General features: G+C 33.8%; 1 protein-coding gene across 1 annotated transcript; it reads left to right on the top strand.

Annotated features, from left to right (window-relative positions):
- Positions 1-621: 621 nt before the first annotated feature.
- Positions 622-21883, top strand: LOC133203480 (uncharacterized). The gene is made up of 7 exons (XM_061339258.1): positions 622-1051; positions 4222-4263; positions 4354-4484; positions 9523-9837; positions 19448-19540; positions 19629-19664; positions 21690-21883. The coding sequence occupies exons 1-7, from the start codon at positions 622-624 to the stop codon at positions 21840-21842; spliced, it is 1200 nt and encodes a 399-aa protein (XP_061195242.1). The 3' UTR covers positions 21843-21883.
- Positions 21884-22000: the final 117 nt, after the last annotated feature.

Here is a 22000-nt window from a genome sequence, read left to right as displayed (position 1 = left end):
TCACAATCTCCTTCACACAATCTTTTTAAACCATGCAAGGAATATTAAAGAGATAAAATAAAGTTGTGCATTTCAAACATCTTAAAACCAATATCAATAAATTTTAATATTTTTTCTCTCTCTCTCAATTAATTTTGATTTTCGTAAACTTTGTTACAGTTTCATAAAGATTCAATACAGCGAGAGATCCTATTTTTTTTACATTTTTATTCTATCTTATGTCATGGCAACCAAGACACTTAGAAACTATATTGCTATATGTTTCTGGTTACAAACTATAATTATGAACAAATTTTTCATCAAAATCCTTAAAGACAGATACGAGGTAGTATTTGTCAAGAAATATCTAAATAAATTGAAATAACTTACTGTTAGAAAAGCGAAATTTAAACAACATAGTACTCCAAATAAATGTCGCGACTCCATGATATTAAAAATTAATACTTTTAACACTTGTGGCCTTTACACAAATATATCTACCCTGTCTAGTTTCTTTTTAGGTTCTAAGTATTTAAAGTATTGATTTTAGTCATATGTTTCTAAAAATATCCATTCCAATTTTTGTTCTTGGTTTCTTTTTTAAAGTCAGTGTTTAATATTCAATTTGTTCTTCGTGGCAAAATGGAGGTTACACAAATCCCGCTTCCTTACGGAAAAAGCTATCATATTTTCTTGTCGTTTTGCCATGAAGACGAAGAAACTGCACATTCCTTATTGAAGAACCTTGAGGATCATTACAAATTGAGGTGTTTGTATCATATCAGAGACTTTGTTCCGGGGGTGACAAGTATGGATAATATTCTTAATGGTATAGAAAACAGCATGAAGATTGTCTACCTTATTTCCAGCAGGTTCAAGGAAAATGAAACATGTAAACGAGAAATTTCTTACGGGATCACGGCTTCCCACAAACAATGTGAAAATACCATGATACCTGTTTTACTTGAGAGAATAGAAATGCCAAGAGAATTAGAAACGCTCAATTATATAGACGCAACCATTCAGGATATAGATATTGCCTCCAAAATCTATGATGCATGTCTTTTTGAAGGTTGGTATGCCTTTGCTTTTTTTTTATTCTTTTACATCACGGTTTTTTTCTATATAGCCGAAAGCACATTTAACATTCCTGTTAATCACAGCTTTTCATTGTTAAAATAAGCCCACATAGTCTTCTATGAAAGATATGAACATTTTAACTATTTTGTAAACCTATTGTACAATTTTTCTCTAGAAAATATAGGTAACTTTGCAAATCATGTCCATTAAACTAACTGAAATTCAATATAAAGATTTTGGTTTAGGTATATTTGGCATTATTAGCAATGTAACTCGTGTAGCCCACTAGCTTTTTTATTTACCGTAGGTTTAAAAATGACGTTTGTTTATTATTTTAATATTTTCCGACAATTACTTTATTTTTTTTAAGTGTACTCAATGAAATATGAAGAAAAGGAACAGTAATCCATCTCAAAAGTTCGTAATTTGGAGCAGAACAAAAACCATTAAAACCTTAAATTTATTTCTTGGGTGAATAATGTAAAGTATGGTTAACAGGTGTATTGCCAACTCATAACTATTAAACCTAATGAAACTTTCAATATGCTTATTATGCTCCTCTTTAAGAAAAAAAGAGGGACATATTTGTTTGCACCTGTTGGTCGGTCAGTTGGATTGTCGTTCGATCGGTTGACAAAAAGTAGTCCGCTCAAGATAATGAGAAACCCTTTGTTTGAAAGATACCAATCTTAGTAAACTGGTGATACTAAGGAAAATATCTTTGATATCACAAGATTGAAACTATTCTGGACATAGGTTGTTTTTTTTTTTTTTTTTTTTTTTTTTTTTTGCTCAATATCGTGAGAATCCTCTCCTTTAAATACATCAATCGTGGTACATCCGTTTTCGTTAAACTTCGGATATTTTACTAAAAAAGACAATACTGGCAAATTAATTTCAAAATTTCACGATAAACGTGATGACTACAACTTTCTGTCGTCAACTTCCCTTATTTATTTAGCAGTACATGTATACCGTTATCACCTGCATATCTAGTTTATGTCTTCCAGTTGATTCGATACGCAAGAAAATGTTCTTCCTCGAATAATTTCATAAACCAGTCAAGTTACTAATAAAGGACAAGACAGGCTAAGACCCATTGTGGCCTCTGATTGGTGGTGTCTCCAAAAGCGATACCATAGTTCATATATCATTACTAAGCTTTTGTCATCCTCTTTCAAAAATAATGAGTATTGATTTTTAGTTATTGGGTGCACAAAGGTCTCAGGAAGGTCACAAAATACATGTATTTCCGCATTTTCTCATTTTTATGCAAATTTTCATCAATTTTATAGCATATTCTGTTTAAGAAAACACAGAGCACAGGCTTGCAGATCTATCAAAGAGCTAGGTTCACTTTATGCATAAAATGGCCCTGTAGATATACCAATTTATTGACTAACACTTTATGTTCCATTGTGAACATCAAGATTAAGCAGAGACTTAATGCTTTCATTTCCTATTAAAAATTTTCTCCTTAAAGCCAAGGTCTTGGAAAACAGGCTTCATGGAATAGCAGTGTTCTTGAATTTTAAGGAAAACAAGTATATTTGAGTACTTTCACAGAAGAGAAATAATATGAGCGCACCCTCTGATCTAAAAAAAAAATAAGCATGTTTTGTAATCCTTAGAAATAGTTCTATCATTTAATAGTTGCATATTTTAGGTCAGAGGTTGCACTCTATATTAAATATCGAAAAATAGTTTTAAAAATTTGCTGTTTTTGTAGAATTTTCAGGAAATGAGGAAAATGACGCATTTCATGACGTCATAATGCATTACCTAGCCAGAAAATTAAGTCATTTTTGATAGATATGCCGTCATCAAAGGTCTAAATGATATTTAATGCATTGTCAACTAAAACCAAGCAGTTTCAGTTTTTCTGAAATTCACAGGGCCAAAAAAGGCCCTATGTGAACCTTGTTCTTTATATATTTCATGCACTAGCGCCAAATTCTTCTTGTGTATAAAAGTCTCAAATAGGCAAGCTCGTGCTCTATGTTTCCCAAAGAGAAAAGTAACTAAAATTTGGCAAAATTCCAACAAAACGGAGGATATTCGGAAAAATGACCAACTTTGGCACCCTCTTGTGCCTCCCTGTACTCCTTTAATCAAAGTTATTGCTGGTTTTAAAACAAGCAACATTTAAAGTTCTTAACTGCAAAATATCACAATTTTAACTGTGTTTTGATTTTTACATCAAATAAGGGGCTAAATTTGTTGATGATAAAGTATCAACAGTCTTCTTTAAAGTCAACATTTAGTTAATTAAATGGTCCATGCAATGACCTTGTCAGCAAATATAAATTATGTAATCTATCGAAAGTCGAAAGTTGATTGACGTTTTTCATACCAAATGTTGGGTCATTATTTTCATCCTGAATTGTCTACGAATTTTTCCGTTTGCCTGATCACGACAATGAGCACACGGCAGGTTTGACCGGTCAACAGGGAATGCTTACACTTTCATGGAATCTGATCCCACCTCTAATGACTTTAGAAGTCCATGTTTGCTCTTCTCTCAATTTTTATTGTTCTAATGTACAATTGATCTTGATTACTGTTCTTTTCTTTTATATTTCATTTAACACTGAGGATAGACAAAGTATCGTCATTTAAACAAAAAGGAACTCTGTTGATTTGATGACACAACGTCAAATGCCAAAACAACTATGAATACAGGAAAACATTGTCGACTGTCAATATCTTAAGAAATGTTTGTCTAATGGTTAGAAGTAAAACTTAATGCTGTGATTGTCCCTGAGTTGTAAATATTTTTTTTCAATACCATTACAGACATTCAAAACCTGTTTTTTAAACCTTTTCTTGTTTAAATGACAAAGCAATACTTTTTCGAGACCCAGTGTTGAATGACATTGAACCAATTATCAAAAGGGTCTTGAATTTCATTTCAGATACGATAGTGTTTGTAAGAAATAGCTGACACTTCTGCCATCGACTTATTTTCATTCATGTTCATAAAATTAAATGCTTTGCGTGTATTAAAGTAAAAAAAAATAATGTGAACTTTTTATTTTAATACAATGATCCATTCCGTAAGATTTTATCTACATTACAATTGAGAGAATAAATGCAATTAAATTCTCTATTATTATTGATTTACAAGATTATTTGTTCAAATAACTTATTACTTTATTTCAGCTCAAGATAGAAGTATTTTACCTACGTTTATACCTTTGCGAGGTAAAATAATTGATTTCTTCCCCAATCATTGAAATGAATATTGATGCATTATTGCAGTTTTTTATCATGATCTATTATATTTACTATTAGAGCTATACAATGGACAACCTCTTCGAGTAATGGAATCAGAGAAGCATTGGGAATTAGGAATTCCTATTTTAAATTTCTATGAGAATACGAAAAAACGTCACGTCATTAACAATAAACCTAGGTCCCGTCAGGTAAAATATCAATTTTTATATATTTATTTATAAAGCTCAAAAAACTTTCTAACATGATATACTTTTGTGAACTAATTGAATGCACATAATAAACGTAAATATATAGCTACTAAACAAAGGCACAAACAAAAATTATGAATGATTTAGCAATTTTATCATAATTATTAGCTCACCTGAGCCGAAGACTCAAGTGAGCTTTTCTGATCGAAATTTGTCCGTTGTCTGTTGTTGTCATTGTTATCGGCGGTGTCGTTGTTGTAAACTTTTCACAATTTCATCTTCTTCTCCAGAACCACTGGGCCAATTTCAACCATACTTCCCACAAAGCATCCATGGGTAGAGAGGATTGAAGTTTTTTCAAATGAAGGGCCACGCCCTCTTTCAAGGGGAGATAATAGAGAATTGGTGAAAAATTAATAGTATCTTTTTAAAATCTTCTTCTCAAGAACCACAGGGCCAGGAAAGATGAAACTCATGTGGAAGCATCCTCAGGTAGTGTAGATTCAAGTTTGTTCAAATCATGACCCCCGGGAGTAGGGCCACAATGGAGGATCAAAGTTTTACATAGCAATATATAGGGAAAAAAACCTTTAAAAATCTTCTTCTCAAGAACAGCAAAGCCATGATGTTATATTTATATGGAAGCATCCTCAGGTAGTGTAGATTCAAGTTTGTTCAAATCATGAGCCCCGGGGATAGGACGGGGCTACGGTGGAGGATCAAAGTTTTACATAGAAATATATAGGAAAAATCTTTAAAAATCTTCTCAAGAACAGCAAAGCCATGATGAGTCATATTTATATGGAAGCATCCTCAGGTTGTGTAGATTCAAGTTTATTCAAATAATGACCCCCGGGGATAGGGCGGGGCCACAATAGAGGATCAAAGCTTTACATAGAAATATGAAGAAAAAATCTTTAAAAATCTTCTCAAGAACAGCAAAGCCATGACGAGTCATATTTATATGGAAGCGTCCTCAGGTAGTGTGGATTCAAATTTGTTCAAATTATGATCCCCGGGGGTAGGGCGGGGCCACAATGGAATATCAAAGTTTTACATTGAAATGTATAGGAAAAATCTTTAAAAAGTCTTCTTCTCAGGAACAGCAAAGCCCTGATGGTCATATTTATGTGGAAGCATCCTCAGGTAGTGCAAACTCTTTTTTGTTCAAATCATGGCCCCTGGGAGGTAGGGTGGGGCCACAATGGAAGATCAAAGTCTTAAATAGAAATATATAGGAAAATATCTTCTTCTGAAGAACTGCAAAGCCATGATAAGTCATTTTGATATGAAAGCATCCTCAAGTAGTGTAAATTCAATTTTGTTCAAATGATGACCCCCAGGGGTAGGGTGGGACCAAATGGGGGATTGAAAATTTTACATAGGAACATATAGGAAAATATATTCTTCTCAAGAACTGAAAATCATGTTTAGTCATTTTGATATGGAAGCATCCTCAGGTAGTATTAATTCAATTTTGTTCAAATGATAACCCCCGGGGCAGTGGCAGATCCAGGAATTTCGTAACGGGGGTTGAGGGGAGTAGAGGCAGTGGGTCTGGGGGCTGCATTGAAGCCCCCAGTGGGTCTAGAGCAAGGCCTTGGTGGGGGTCTGGGAAGCTGACGAAGTCTTACAAAGAAGAGATGTTTTGTCCTTGATGTTAGGACAATGGACATATGAGTTATATATGCAAAAATTCAAACGGGGGCGCACCGGCCCTGGATCCGCCTTTGCGGGGGTAGGATGGGGCCCAATGGGGGATCGAAAGTTTTACATAAGTACATACAGAAAAAATATTTCTTCTCAAGAACAGAAAAACTATGTTTAGTCATATTGATATGGAAGCATCCTCAGATATTGTAGATTCAAGTTTGTTCAAATGCTGACTTCTGGGATAGGGAGGAGCCACAATGGGGGATCAAATTTTTACAAAGGAATATATGGAAAAATCTTTTTTAAAAATCCTTTCAAGTACAACAAAGCCATTTGTTAAATTGACATGGAATGTAGTTTAAAATTTAAGCCCCCCCCCCCCCGAAATCTTTTCAATACTGAACAGATTTGTGCTTTTGCCTAGCCAATGTGCTCAGGTGAGCGATGTGGCCCATGGGCCTCTTGTTACAATCATGACTGAAATTTTCTTCCTTTTTTTAATATTAGTAGGAGTATTTGCTCGAATAATAGCCTTAATATTTTCACAGAGCTATTTGGGAATTGAGTACCATTTCCACTGAAGTATCTTCCATATGTCTTTTAATCTGTTGGCATGTTTTAATTGTCATCTCCTTATTCCTCCTGCGTTTTAGATTGAATTTCAGTCGAGAATGCTTATGGGCTGTGTTAATGTAGAAAATGCACTGCGTTTGAGAGACTCTCTTGTGCTCATCAGGAGATACCGAAAGATGTTAATATGATGTGTACTTATCCCAGAAAACTTTTTGTATGAATCATTTTGTTGGATGCCATAATTCAGAGAGCTCAAAAGCTTTTCTCAGATAAAAATATAATTTTTACATTTCCTTTTTTTTGGGGGAGGGGGGGGAGGTCCTGATTCAAACATTAATACAACATTTGGGGTCAAATAAAGAAGACTGGAGCCTACTAAATAACATGCTAATAACTTTTTTACAATCTAATTGCAATTGCAATTAATTACAATTGCAAAAAATAAAGGTCTGTAAAAAGTTAGCTTTTCACATGCCTAAATGAATATAAGCTGTTATTCGGTCAAAAAGAGAAGTAACTAAATTTTTTTCGCCGTCTTCAGTCCCAATGGTAATTTCTTTTATTTGTTTCTTGTGGTGGCTCAACCCTAGCCCCTAGATTTAAATGAATTTGAATAAGTACTACGTTACTAAATAGATATTCGCATCATTTTCTTGAAACAATACAAATTTGGATCAGAGCAAACACGGACCTCTAAAAAACATCAGAGGTGGGATTAGGTGTCATGAAGGAGAGAGCATCCCCTGCCGAACGGTCACATCCACCTTTTGCGCATTGTCATGATCGGGCAAATGAAGAAATTCATAGACGATTCAGTGTTTAAATAATGGCCTAACAATTAGTATGAAAAAAGTCAATCAGCATTCGACTTAATGATAGATTGTATTTGCTGACAAGGTCATTGTATCGACCACAGAACTTGCGAAATGACGACTTTAAACAAGACTGTTGATATCCTTGTTTCATCAACTTGATTATGAATAGCTTGCCTCGTTTTAGAAATTGTTCGTAGGTTTAGCATGCTCTTGCGTATCTAATCAATTGAGAGATATAAACACCATATGCAGGTGACAAGGGTATATTGTTACATAATAAGGGAAGCTGACAATGGAAAAGTTAAAGTCATCAAGTTTATCATACAGTTTTTTTCACATGTTGATGCTTTTATATACGTGTTCGTACTACTGACTTTGAAAAATTAATTTTGTAAGACCATCTGAACTTATTCAGTAGCATGGTTGATTTATCAAATAAAAGAAAAAAACAATGAAAATATCTAGAGATATAAACATAATTAACATTTATTTACTATTGATGTTATTTGCGGGCGGATCCCGAACTGTACTTGGGGGGTGTATCCTTTCCCTTTTAAGGTCACCTGAGCCAAAGGCTCAACTAAGCTTTTCTGATCAAAATTCTTCAGTTGTCTGGTGTGTTCCCCATTGATGCTTTGTGTGTTGTTGGCGTTGTCATAAACTTTTCACATTTTCAACTTCTCTAGAACTAACGGGTCAATTTTAACCAAACTTGGTACAGAGTAAAGGGGAATCAATTTTGTTCTAATGTTGTTTTACCTCCCATTCGAGAATTTTTCTCTCATATAGAGACGTCACCATATAAGGTGAAGGGCTTCAAATTTGACCTTTACTCGGCACTCAGGGCCATTGAGCAGTGAGGGATCTTTATCGTGCCACGTCTGCCGCCACACGAGGCCTCGGTTTTTAAGGTCTCATCCGAAGGACCCGCATCTTTCACTTCAAAGTGCCGAGCGCATGGCGAAGGAACAGTTGCTACCCATTCTTTATCGACTTAGGTTAGTGGCGGCCGAGATTCGAACTCACGATCTCCCGATCACAAAGCGAGCGCTCTACTGACTGAACTACCGTGAACGGTAATATAATTTTGAAGGAAGAGAAAACTTTTTTTCTTAATTGCCTTAATTTCGTTCTAACTGAGATTTTTTAAGGATTTAAAACACATTTTTATTTCTTAAATATTTGATTTTATATTACATTGCCATTATTGTTGGTTAATGTAGAAAATCAATAATTCAATCATTCCCCTGTTCTTTATATAATGTCAAGCATGGCTCAGATCTGCCTCGATATCATCAGTGGCAATGCTGTATGGCAAAATGACTTCGGGGGATTAAACTATGAAAAATGTTTAGCGCTTTAGTGTTTGGTGATTGTCAGAGTTAATGTCTTGCTGGGTACGTATACTCAGAAACCCTTATCTAAAATCATTATATACATTTTAACTCCCAGGTTAAGAGCTAAAAAAGTTGAATTCCACTTTTTTCAGTGATATTATTGAAACCAGAGATGATACTGAAGACTTTCTGGAAAGCCAAACTTCCGTTTATTAGCATTATCACTAATTTTTGAATATTTATGCAGTTGTGAGAAACTAACAAGGATTTTCGTAAATTTTTGTACTCGTAATTGTATAACATTAATAAATTAATTTGTAATTTTATTAACATACACTGAATAAAGAGTTTGGGGATCCACCCCTTGGTGCTAGGATCGGGCCAAATTTCGGGTCAAATTTTAATGGAAATAATGAGGGGTAAAATCTATTTACTATGAAGAACAGCATGGAAAATTCTAGAATATGGGTTGACCTCATACTTACTTACATCATCATAATCAATATTTACGTTAACAGTATTTTACAGTGCACTTCATTGATATTTTACCCATTCTCTCTCAAAAATATGAAAATATATATGGTTTCATATGCAATGGTGACTGAGAAGAGTACTATTTTCCATGGGTTTCGATCTTGTTTTTTGCTTCTTTGTTTACAGATTGATTTCCTTTGCGATAAAATCATAAAGGATCTGAACTCTAGCAGTTACAAAAAATGGTACCTCTTGCACGATCCTGGATTTCTATGCCTTCTCTGGTTTCTTATCAGTTGTGGGTTGATAGCAATTATCCTCGCATGCTTTTTTATTTACCTTATCCACAAGGCCGAAATTTCACATGAGGTAATGGCTGCCGCTTGTTCTACCGGCATTATTATACCAGTTGTGACGGTATCCGTTATCTTCTGTCGCTGTTGCGACAAAACCACTTCAGCAATCATGGCAATTGCAATGGAAAGATATCCAATTCGGAAGGTGAGTGTTAATAATACGTTATATTTGTAAGAACAGTCATAAAACTATTTTTTATGTAATTTGAATATTATGAATTATACCTTACACATAACAAAGTAATCATTCATTTGGTAAATGTCTTCTATTGATTCTTTGATTCTAAATTGTTTGGTATGTTACACAAACACACACACACACACACACACACACACACACACACACACACACACACACACACACACACACACATATATATATATATATATATATATATATATATATATATATATATATATATATATATATATATATAATTGTCTCTTAATTAGGGCAATTTGTCTTGCTTCACCTTTCATAATCAATTATCTCCTAGACCCTCGCTGTACTTTACGCATGAAGGAACATAGACAAATTTGTTTTCACACTTCCATGTAACCGTGTAATTGTTAGTTGCATTTTTAAATATTATTTAAAAATTAAAAACTTATTAAAAATATGTCTTTATACTTCAGTAGTTCTAGAATTATGTTGGCACCGTGAGTCAATTTTAAAACATGACTGGGCCATGAAAGGTGCTGCTAGAATCCTATTCTCCCGTCACAGAAAAGAATATTCCAATGCAAGAACAACATAAAAACTTACTTTTCAACTTATATACAACTATTCCCCACGATAAATTAAAGTTCAGATTTTCTGACATCGTTGATAGCTGCTTTTTCAATAAAAATGGAACTCGTAAATTTACTTACCTTGTCATTGGTCATTTGCAAAATTACTTTGTTCAAAAACAATCTGATTGTACACACAAGTACTCTGAAGTTGACATTAAAAAGATGCTCGAGTTCCTAATTGACAATATCTATGTGGTTTTCGAAGACTAGGTCTTCCAACAATCTATTTGAATTTCCATGGGTACCAATTGCGCCCCGTTATTAGCAGACCTATGTTTGTATTCACATGAAGCAGAATTTGTTCAAAATCTTTTACGTGAAAAGAAGAAAACACTTGCTGTGGCTTTCAACTCGACATTTAGATATATCGACGACGTATTGTCAATTAAAAATGGTTATTTCCATTCTTATGCCGACACGATATATGCCGGTGAACTTGAGATAAAAGATACCACAGAGTCTGACATATCTGTTTTGTATTTGGATATTTTATTTGAAAAAGACGTTAATGGTAATCTAACAACCAAGCTTTATGATAAACGTAATGACTTTAACTTTTCAATCGTCAACTTCCCTTACTTATGCAGCAATATACCCTTATCACCTGCATACGGGCTTTATATCTCTCAGTTGATTCGATACGCTAGAGCATGCTCTACCTATGAACAATTACTAAAACGAGGTAAGTTTTCACAAACAAGTTGATGAAACAAGGATATCAGCAGTCTCGTTTAAAATCATCATTTCGTAAATTCTATGGTCATACAAGCACCTTGTCAGCAAATACAATCTTTCACTAAGTAAAAATGCTAGCTGACTCTTTTCATACTAATTGTTAGGTCATTATTTACACACTGAATTGTTATTAATCCGTTATTTCCCGATCACAACAATGAACACACGGTGGGTGTGACCGGCCTGCAGGGGATGCTCACTCCTCCATGGCACCTGATCCCACCTCTGATGTCTTAGAGGTCCGTGTTTGCTCTGCTCCTATTTTGTAATGTTTAATGGACTCTTGAGCTCGAATACTGTTCGTTATCTCCACATATTTCACCTCACCAAATTTGTTTTTCATTTTGTACATACTATCGAGGAATTTTTATTAATGCATGTTTACCACACGATTCTAGCAGCACTTTTCAAGTATTGTTGAATACAAACTTTCGATATAAACAAAAATTATGTTTCAAAGTATACGGCGTAGTGTTGAACTTTAGCACTTTTGTTGTTAAGAATGACAGAGGAAAGGCTGATTGGGATTTCAAAACACAGTCTTTCTACATTAGAAGAACAAGAAGTGTTTGTGAAACACTGATGCCCCCGTAAGGCAACTTATAGCGAAGGTTAAATTTTCTCAAATGCAAATAAAATATGTTGGTACCCAAAGTAAGGTCTTGTACCGAGGAATATACTTGTAAAATATGAAAGCCTTAGCAGCAACCATTGGAAAGATATGGAAAAGGTTAAAAGTTTTCAAAAGTAAGTCAAACATCAAGGTCAAGGTCAAAATCAATGGTGCCCAAGGAAAGGCCTTCTCACAGGAAATACACATGTGAAATGTGAAAGTCCTAGCACCAACCATTTAAAAGATATGGCCAAGGTTAAAGTTTTTCAAAAGTAGGTCAAACTCCAAGGTCAAGGTCAATGGGCTATAATTGTTGATATCCAAAGTAAGGTCTTGTCACAAGGATAACATTTGTGAAGTATGAAAGCCCTAGCACCAATCGTTCAAAAGATATGGCCAATGTTAAAGTTTTTCAAAAGTAGGTCAAACTCCAAGGTCAAAGGGTCAAAGTTGTTGGTATCCAGAGGAAGGTTTTGTCACAAGGATTACACATGTGAAATATGAGAGCCCTAGCGTCAACCGTTCAAAAGATATGGCAAATGTTAAAGATTTCAAAAGTAGGTCAAACTCCAAGGTCAAGGTCAAAGGGTCAAAGTTGTTGGTATCCAGAGGAAAGTTTTGTCACAAGGATTACACATGTGAAATATGAGAGCCCTAGCGTAAACCGTTTAAAAGATATGGCAAATGTTAAAGATTTCAAAAGTAGGTCAAACTCCAAGGTCAAGGTGAAAGGGTAAAAAGTGTTGGTATCCAGAGGAAGGTCTTGTCACAAGGATTACACATGTGAAATATGAGAGCCCAGCGTCAACCGTTCAAAAGTTATAGCCAATGTTAAGCTTTTTCAAAAGGAGATCAAACTCCAAGGTCAAGGTCAAAGGGTTAAAGTTGTTGGTATCCAAAGGAAGGTCTTGTCACAAGAATTACACATGTGAAATTTGAAAGCCCTAGCATCAACCGTTCAAAAGTTATGGCCAAGGTTAAAGTTGGGAAAAATTTTGTAAAACTGGGTCAAACTCCAAGGTCAAATTTTCAAATATGATGGTACCCAAAGAAAGGTCTTGTCATAAGGAATACACATGTGAAATATGAAAGCCATAGCTTTAACCAATCAGTAGTTATGAGCAATGTTTAAGTTTTTGCGGACAAACAGACAGACAGACAGACAGACGGACGGACAGGGCAAAAACTATATACCCCCGAATCTTCGTTACGGGTGCATAAAAATGATACAAATATTAAATTAGCGTACCTGATTCTTAATAGCTTTAATTCCTTATGAATCACACATGATATTCATGGTATATACTTTTAAACTCAAATATCATATATTTGTTTACATGAATATTCTCGTTAGTTTCATTTACACTTGGCAAATATTTGATCAGCAGTTATGACGTCATGAGTTCGGTTTTTAATCCCCGTGACAATTACTTTTCTATTTATATTCCCTACTACCCAAACTTCCTCACCATAAGCGGAAAACACGCCAGGTTACTTACTTAGGCCTCTTCATGCCAGGTGGCACTTAATAATAATAATAATAATAAAACTTTATTTAAAGAAGGTAACCTGGTTAGTGCATGCATTATTCTTCCCCAGAGCCTTCTATATATCAATTACAAAGATAAACAAGTACACATGTAAATATACAATTCAACATATAACAGTGATAGTCATAAGGAATTACAATCACAAAATTATGAATAGAGTGTCCATGTCTGATAATATGTACATACAACTAACAATCACATTGTAGATAGGATATCAAAATCTTACTGTGCTCAAATAATTGTACGACAGATAGCTGATAATGTAATTTTCTACATTACACTTAAATGCTCGTAGAGATTGAGAGAGTCTTATGTGCTGGGGAAGTTTATTCCATAGGTGCACACCTGAGTACTGAAAAGAAGTCTTGAATAAGTTTGTACGGAACTTTGGTAATTTAAGGTCATAATTAGTTTCAGATCGCAGGTTATAAGAAGCTGAGGAGTGAAATTCAAATAAATTACAAAGATATTCGGGAGTCATTCCGCTGAAAATTTTGTATAATAATATGTATTTGTATAGATCAACTAGCTCATAAACTGTTAACCATCCAAGTTTCTCAAACAGTGGTTTAGAAGAAGAATCAGGACTTGCGTCAAGAATAATCCTGGCTGCCCTTTTTTGTAATTTAAATAGTCTACCCATGTCCTGCTTGGGGGCATTACCCCAAATAGTCAAACAATAGTTAATAGATGGTAGAATATAAGCATTGTAATATAGTTTTCTGGTATGTAGGGGAAGAAATTTTTTTATCTTACGTAGAGTAAATAACTTATAGTTTATGGTTTTACAAACTGAATCAATATGATTTGCATACTGTAACTTATCATCAATATGTACACCAAGAAGTTTCTCAGTTTCAACCATTTCAATTGTTTTGTCTGAGGCATAAAGTTGTAAATTTGGATTATCTAGTTTTGATTTTCTTTGCTGTGTCCCCATTAGCATACATTTTGTTTTGTCTACATTTAATACCATTTGGTTTTGAGCACACCATTTCTCAATCTCGCAAAGATCTGAATTTAGTGTATTTTCTAAACATCTTGCATTATGATTATTAGAATACAGAGTTTCATCATCAGCAAACATATCAATATTTGAATTGTTTACATGTAATGGAAGGTCATTTATGTACAATAAAAATAAAAGTGGACACAAAATTGAGCCCTGTGGTACTCCTGCTGTGACGGGTAGAATATTGGAGACACATGTTCCAAATTTAACACACTGGGTCCTGACGTAAATATATGACTTAAACCACTTTATAGCTGTATGGTCAAATTTGTAATGGGTTAATTTCTCTAGAAGAATATTATGATTCACCAAATCAAATGCTTTACTAAAAACTATAAATGTAATACCGATTAGTTCACCACGATCCATTGCATTAAGCCAACTTTCTGTTAGTTTTGTAAGTGAAGTTTGACACGAATGGAGTTATCTAAACCCCGACTGGGATTGTGTTAGTAGATTAAATTCAATAGTGAAATTTTGTATTAGCTTAGCTACATGTTTTTCTATCAATTTAGATATAGTCGTTAGAATAGAAATTATCGATAATTATTCGGGTCAGCTTTGTCATCTTTCTTAAAAATAGGTGTTACTTTGGCTTGTTTTAAATTTGTTGGGAAAATACCACTTACTATACTAGCGTTAATAAGATGAGTTATTGGTTTACATATATATTTAGATGTGACTTTCAAAAGATGCGGTCCAATAAAGTCAACGCCAGCTGATTTATTGAATTAAGAGAATTTAACATGTTAAAAATTCATTTTCCTCAATTATATGAATACTAAAAAAGGTTTCATCATCAAGCTTAGACCTAACAAAATTACGTAATATATTTGAATCTTTTCCACTCTGTTGGTACCATGTTGGTTCTCCAAATGTCTTGGAACAAATTATATATGACCTTTGATGTTGCTTCAATGTCTGCTTTTAGTAACTCTGCTGGGATGTCATCTACTCCTGCAGCTTTGTTGTCTTTCATCTTTCTGATGGCCTTCTGTATTTCCTCTACACTTATTTCCTCCACATTGATGTCAAGTTCGGCTATGTTGTTGTTATCGATATTGATATCTGGTGGTTGAGTTGGGTTTCCTCTATTCAGAACTGATCTAAAATGTTCTGCCCATCTTTCCATGATGTCACTGTCCTTGGAAAGGATGTTGCCATACTGTTCTTTCACAACATTAAAATTGTTGGTAAATTTGCCAGACATCAGTTTGGTGATCTTATAGAGTTCTTGAATATTTCCAGTCCTTGCTGCTTCCTCAGCTCTACTTACATTGTCTTCTATATGCTTCCGCTTGTCTCGCCTCGCACTCCTTTTGACCTCTTTATCCTTATTCTTGTAAGACTTTGATAGGGATTCCTGCTCTAGTTGTCTTTGCAGTCTAGGATCTTTGATTTGATCAGGTTACTCTCTCAATTATTTTTTTAAATTTGTTTCTTTGTCAGCAAACACAATCTTTCACTAAGTCAAATGCTGACTGACTTTTTTCATACTAATTGTTATGCCATTATTTACACACTGAATTGTCGACGGATTTTTCCGTTATTTCCCGATCATGACAAGGAGCACACGACGGGTGTGACCGGTCGGCAGGGTATTCTCACTCTTCCAATGCACCTGATCCCACCTCTGATGTTTTGGATGTCCGTGTTTGCTCTGCTCCTATTTTGTATTGTTTAATGGACTTTTGAGCTTGAATACTGTTCGTTATCTGTATATGTTTCATTGTTTGCTACACTGAGTAATGAACTTAAACATTGTTTTCAGAACTATTTTAAGAAATTCAGTTATTGGGCTTATACAAAACTACTATAAATAGAACGTTCAATGAACCCTAACTCCGTCACCAAGGCCCTCTACAATATGTCAACGAATTGATTTTAATTATTTTTCAGTTTGTTTTTTTTTTCTCCCTTCCTCTTAAACTGGTAAGCATAAAAATTAGTTTTGAAGATTTAAAATAGTATTAAATTGTATGTTAACAAAAGTATCAACAACAGAAAAAATAACGTTAATATAACGTATTTTATCCTGCAACTACCCCTTGCATTGACCTAAGAAAGGTAACCTATAATAAACCAATGCCCTAATAAAGCCTCGTGCATGTATTTCGACGTTATAAAAGCATTGTCATGCACATTGCAATGTTTACGCATGGCGTCTTCATGGTTTTAGTTTCAACTGCAGACATGTGCCTAAATCGGTTGAAAAACAGCTCGTTTTGGAGGTCTGGTGTAAAAATATATCGCAGGATAAACAAAATACATAGATACTGTCTTGAAATATAAGCTCGGGTCGAAAACGTGATAGAGGGCTCGGCAAGCCTCGACCTCTATCAGGTTTCCTTACCCTCGCCCAAATATCGCTTATATTTCAAGACAGTAGCCTTGTATTTTATGTTTACAATGTATATGTAATAACGTCACGCTACGAAAAATTATCTCCAACGTGTAGCGTATTAGGGCAAATTGAGACGAAAAATCAAATATTTTTAGCCATATTCAATATGGTATGTCTTATTAATCCTTTGTCAAAGACTTTCATATACGACTGACATGTAAAAATGAGCATCAGAGGTATCGATGGAATAACGCATAAAGGAAAAAATGCTTTCTGATTTCACATAAAATATGATAGATACAATAGATCACGTGTAATTGATATATTTTTTGACGCATTCTTGAACTTGACTGTCATAATTTCTCGGCATTTGATAGTTGATTTTCAGCATGTAAAAAATGACATCACAATCGCATTTGTTTTGTCCCATTATCCCTTGCACTTCGTTATTGGGGACCCCAATAACGAAGTGCAAGGGATCATGGGACAAGACTACAATCGCATTCGTTTACAAACAGCGCGGAGTTAGGGTAGTGACGGAGTTAGGGGGCTTGGCGATACCATCCAAAAATGACGAGACTTACTTTATATTGTGTTTTACATGTTTCCATTCGTTTCTTGAACCTGAAATGAAACTTTAAGTTTTTTCGGGATGTAAATACGGATTGGTCATGTGATCAAATCCCATAAAGCCCTTAGCTTATTACTTATAATTACATTTGTGACCGATTTATTACAAATAGTAAGGTACTAAAGTTTTAAACCCAGAAATGATTCATTTTTTTTCAAAACTAAACGGTATGAACACGTCGATCACTCACGACGTCACTATGAAATTACGTAGATCATTTATGACTAAACAATCAATTTATGGTTACATGACGAACCTGTTTTACTTAAGGAATGTTTTTAAGATTTGCGTGAGTTATTGGTGTGTAAATCACACAGACTTGTCACGTAGACACGCTTCATTAAAAGTATGCCAACGTGTAAGTCTGTGTGATTTACACACCAATAATGCACACTAAACTTAAAAACATTCCTTATATGTACATTTTACATGCTTAAATGCACCAAAAATATACTCAGTGTTTGAATTTCTCGCTGCCCTATAACGTCATATTTTTATTAACGTCTCTGTAGCCTCTCTGTAGCGAAGGGGGTTTAAGTTTGTTCGTCCTCTTTCAAGGGGAGATAAGTGAACATTTGATGACATCTTTTAAAAATGTTCTTTAACTCCTTTTTACGAACCACTGGGCCAGAAACGATGAAACTTCAGTGAAAGCTTTATGACGTACTGTAGATTCAATTTATTCAAATCATGATCACCGGGCGTAGGGTGGAGCCACAGCAGGGGATCAAAGGACATATCTAGGAATATATAAGTAAAATCTTTGAAATTCTTCTCAAGAATAGCAAAGGTATGGCCAGTCATATTAATATGAGAGCATCCTCGGATAGGTAGTTTGTTCAAATAATAACCCCCGGGCGCACGGTGAGGCCACAATAGGCGATCAAACTTTTGAATAGAAATATAAGTACAAAGGCAAAAACCTTTAAAAATTTTCTCAAGAACAGCAACACCATGATAAGTTATATCAATATTGGAACTTCCTCAAGTACTGTATATTCAGGTTTGTTCAAATCATGGGGGTAGGGCGGGGTAACAATAGGTGATCAAAGTTATACATAGGAATAAATATAGGAAAAATCTTAAGATTCTTCCTTTAATGAACAACAAATGCATTATATGGAAGCATTATCAAGTACTGAGTAGTTTGGAATCAAGTTTCTTCAGATCAGGGCCTTTTGGAATAGGTTTAGTCTACAGTAGGGGGTCAGGGCTTTACGAGGGGTACATAGAATGGAATCTTTTCAAGAATGAAAAGACCACACTTAATAATGCAGAACATAACATACGTTGTATGTGACCTTTATATATTTATTTATTTTGAGCCCTTTGGTAAGAGTTGGGCCGAAACTAATCAGAGATCCAAGATTTACATGCATTATGTGCATAATTAAAAAAATCCACTCCAGAACAGCATGGCCTTTTTGATCGTATTGATATTGAAGCATCCTAATGTTGTGTGGAATCAACTTTGATCCATTAAGACTAGATTTAGGTCCACAATAAGAAGTCAAAATTGATTAAATTAGGCCAGAAAACAATAGTCCTGTTTCCTGCTACCCGATCGACCGACAAATTTTTTTTTTTTTTTTTTTTTTTTTTTTTTTGCACTCGACCTAAAGCATTTTTTTTTTAGTTTTGGTAAAAAAAAAAATCGGGTATTTCCGGAAATTCATGTTCCAAAACTGAAAAAAAATATATATTCAAGTGGTATTTCATAAAATTCTCTGTTTTAAATATGGACTTTCATAAAATACCACTTGAGTTGTGCATCAAACAACATGAAATTTCCTTCTAAAAGACAATATTGACATGTTTAATTTAATCTTATATTAGTTCATATCCAAAAAACACCGTCGGAAAAAAATACCTATCCTATTTTTTTTTCAGGCTGGTAGCAGGAAAAAAAACTATTATGCTTTGGCCTTAATGAAGGATATTTAAAAAACAAAAAACTGTTCAAGAAGAAGAGACTCGTGTGAGCGTTCTGGTCCATGGGCCTCCTGTTGCCGAAGTCTTCAATAATATTTATTGTAGTGAAAAATTATTTAAACAGGTTATATTTTATTTTACAGAAGGAAAAAGAGCTTAAAAAGATTATGTGGAGATACCTAGTTGAAAACTATCAAACCCTGAAAATTCTACCACTTCTTTCTACAAATGAAAAGGTAATGTTTTCGCTTTTTAGTTGTTGTAACTAGACAGGAGCTAGAAATTAAACTAAAAGTAACTGAATCTCAATTATTCATTTTACAGATAATTGTGTTGCATTATGATACAGACCCTTGTAAGGTAATAAATGTTATACACTTTAAATAAGTTTCGACTTGTTTTTGTGAAAATGAAAGACTATTTAAATAATTTACATCACGACCTTTGAAAAAGCTAAATTTTTCATCATTGTTTTATTTTTTTAAAGAAATGTCTTACATATTTATTCAAACGGAAGGAAGGCAGTGATGAATCTGCAAAGGTATTTATCAACTATAATAGTTATATATAATAATATATATATATATATATAATTCAGTTCAAAGTATGTACATGTACACATGAAGAAGGATTGTTAAATCCAGAAAGCGCTTGTGTTAAATGAAATTTGGAAACTGTGCATTTTCCATTATGATTATTTTTACTGTGTGAATCATTTTTTAACTGCTTTTGAATTTTATATATATATATATATATATATATATATATATATATATATATATATATATATATATATATATATATATATATATATATATATATATATATATCAATTACATATATAGCACAAGAACACTTAAAAACTTGTGATACTTACATTCTATCATATAGCTGATTGTATCAAGCATTCTAATAGTAATTTATTAGAATGATCCTAAATATATATACATATATATTTCCCGAAATGGTTTACATCTTAAGTATTTGTACTACAAAACAGTTGTATTAGTTTAAAGACACTTGATCTTCGGGAGTAGTAATGTTTGATAAACTTGTCTCTTAAATTATGAAAAACTGGACAAATGAATAAAAAATGAAATTCATCCTCAATATCATTTAAATTACATAAATTACATTTCCTATTACCCCTTATTAAGTTATCGTACCTTCCAGTTTCTATAAGAATATTTCATTCTCCTCTAAAGGACAGGGTTTGGTAATGCCCTATAATTTGACATAGAAACAAAAATAGTTTGTTTGAGAGTTTGTAATTATGTAACTTAGATGATGATTGTTTTAAAACCATCACAGCGTACATGGAGGATACAAGAGGGTGATAAAGAAAAAACTTTATTAATTACCCAAATATCTGAATTCTGATAAAAGATTAGCGGCACCCTTGATTTGGATTCGGCAAGAATCTGGGCGCACTTGAAAAGTGAAAATTTCATTGAAGCAAACCATATTTTAGCACTTTATTGATAAATCGGGTTCTTGTCAATGTCATGTAGGAAAAGGCCACGGGCACTTGTTTCTGTAATAAATCATTTAACCCATAGTATGATAATATACTGCATATGGGGTTTATATCTCCCAATTGATTAAATAGGCAAGAGCATGCTCCACGTACGAACAATTTCTAAAACGAGGCAAACTATTGTCAAACAAAGTGATGAAACAAGGATATCAACAGTCTCGTTTAAAGTCATCATTTCGTAAGTTCTATGGTCGATACAATGATCCGACTTTGTCAGCGAATACAATCGATCAGTAAGCCGAGTGCTGACTGACGTTTTTCATACTAATCTTGGGCCATTATTTAAACACTGGATTGTCTATGGATTATTTCGGTCGCCCGATCATGACAATGAGCACACAGAGGGTGTGGCAGGTGGATAGGGGATGCTTACTCCTCCATGACATCTGATCCCACCTCTGTTTTTCAGAGGGTCGTGTTTGCTTTGCTCCTGATTTGTGTTGTTTCAATGGAATTTTAAGCTTGGTTATAATCATTGTTCGTTATCTCCATATTTCATTTTCCTGATATTGTGTTTTGAATCGCTGAAGTATACCTTGAATTATTGCAAAATAAGTCATTTGTTACAAAATGCTCCATTTTTACACACGTTTCTCTATAAATTTTCCATCTCTTTGTCATCGCTCCATGATTTTAAAGTGTCATTTGTGTGCATTTTGACCAAAACAAAAACCAACAACAAACATTTGTGAATAAAATATTGAATTAAATATTTTTGATCGATGCATCAGATGAAATCAACTGTGATTATCCGAAGTCGATCATATAATTTTCTGAAAAATTAGTGTATTGAGAAAATTTTTATTACAAAAACTTAGATTTTTACATTTTCCTGATTAATCTTACAGAAAGAGGCCGAGGAGAGGATTCTTAGATTCATAGAAGATAATCAAGATAGACTGGCCACATGGACATTCCTTGAAGATTTTAAGTTCGACCGACACAATACCTATCGTCAGAAGAAGTGCTTTTGTCAGTATTTGGAACCATATGTTATCTAAATTGAAAGAGAACACAGAAACTATATTTATAAAATCTTGCACCTGCCAGTCTCATAATTGTACATCAACATTATTTTTTTTTTTAAAAATCGAAGAAAGGAACAAAATGACGAAATAGAATCATTAGAAATGTAATTGTAATAGTTTATACTTGTACT

This window comes from Saccostrea echinata, unplaced genomic scaffold (assembly GCF_033153115.1).
Source record: "Saccostrea echinata isolate AGI-Se365-2 ecotype Australia unplaced genomic scaffold, CSIRO_AGI_Sech_v1 ptg000051l, whole genome shotgun sequence".
NCBI classification, from domain to species: Eukaryota; Metazoa; Mollusca; class Bivalvia; order Ostreida; family Ostreidae; genus Saccostrea; species Saccostrea echinata.
The sequence above is the reverse complement of the archived record's forward strand: the minus strand, read 5'-3'. Positions and strand labels throughout refer to the sequence as shown.

What these genes read in the sequence shown, in the direction of transcription:
- LOC133203480 (XM_061339258.1), top strand. Translation starts at nt 622, where the DNA reads ATGGAGGTTACACAAATCCCGCTTCCTTACGGAAAAAGCTATCATATT. An exon ending in ATAAACCTAGGTCCCGTCAG is followed by an intron (nt 4,485 to 9,522) that starts GTAAAATATCAA and finishes CTTTGTTTACAG; the next exon opens with ATTGATTTCCTTTGCGATAA. An exon ending in AAAGATATCCAATTCGGAAG is followed by an intron (nt 9,838 to 19,447) that starts GTGAGTGTTAAT and finishes TTTATTTTACAG; the next exon opens with AAGGAAAAAGAGCTTAAAAA.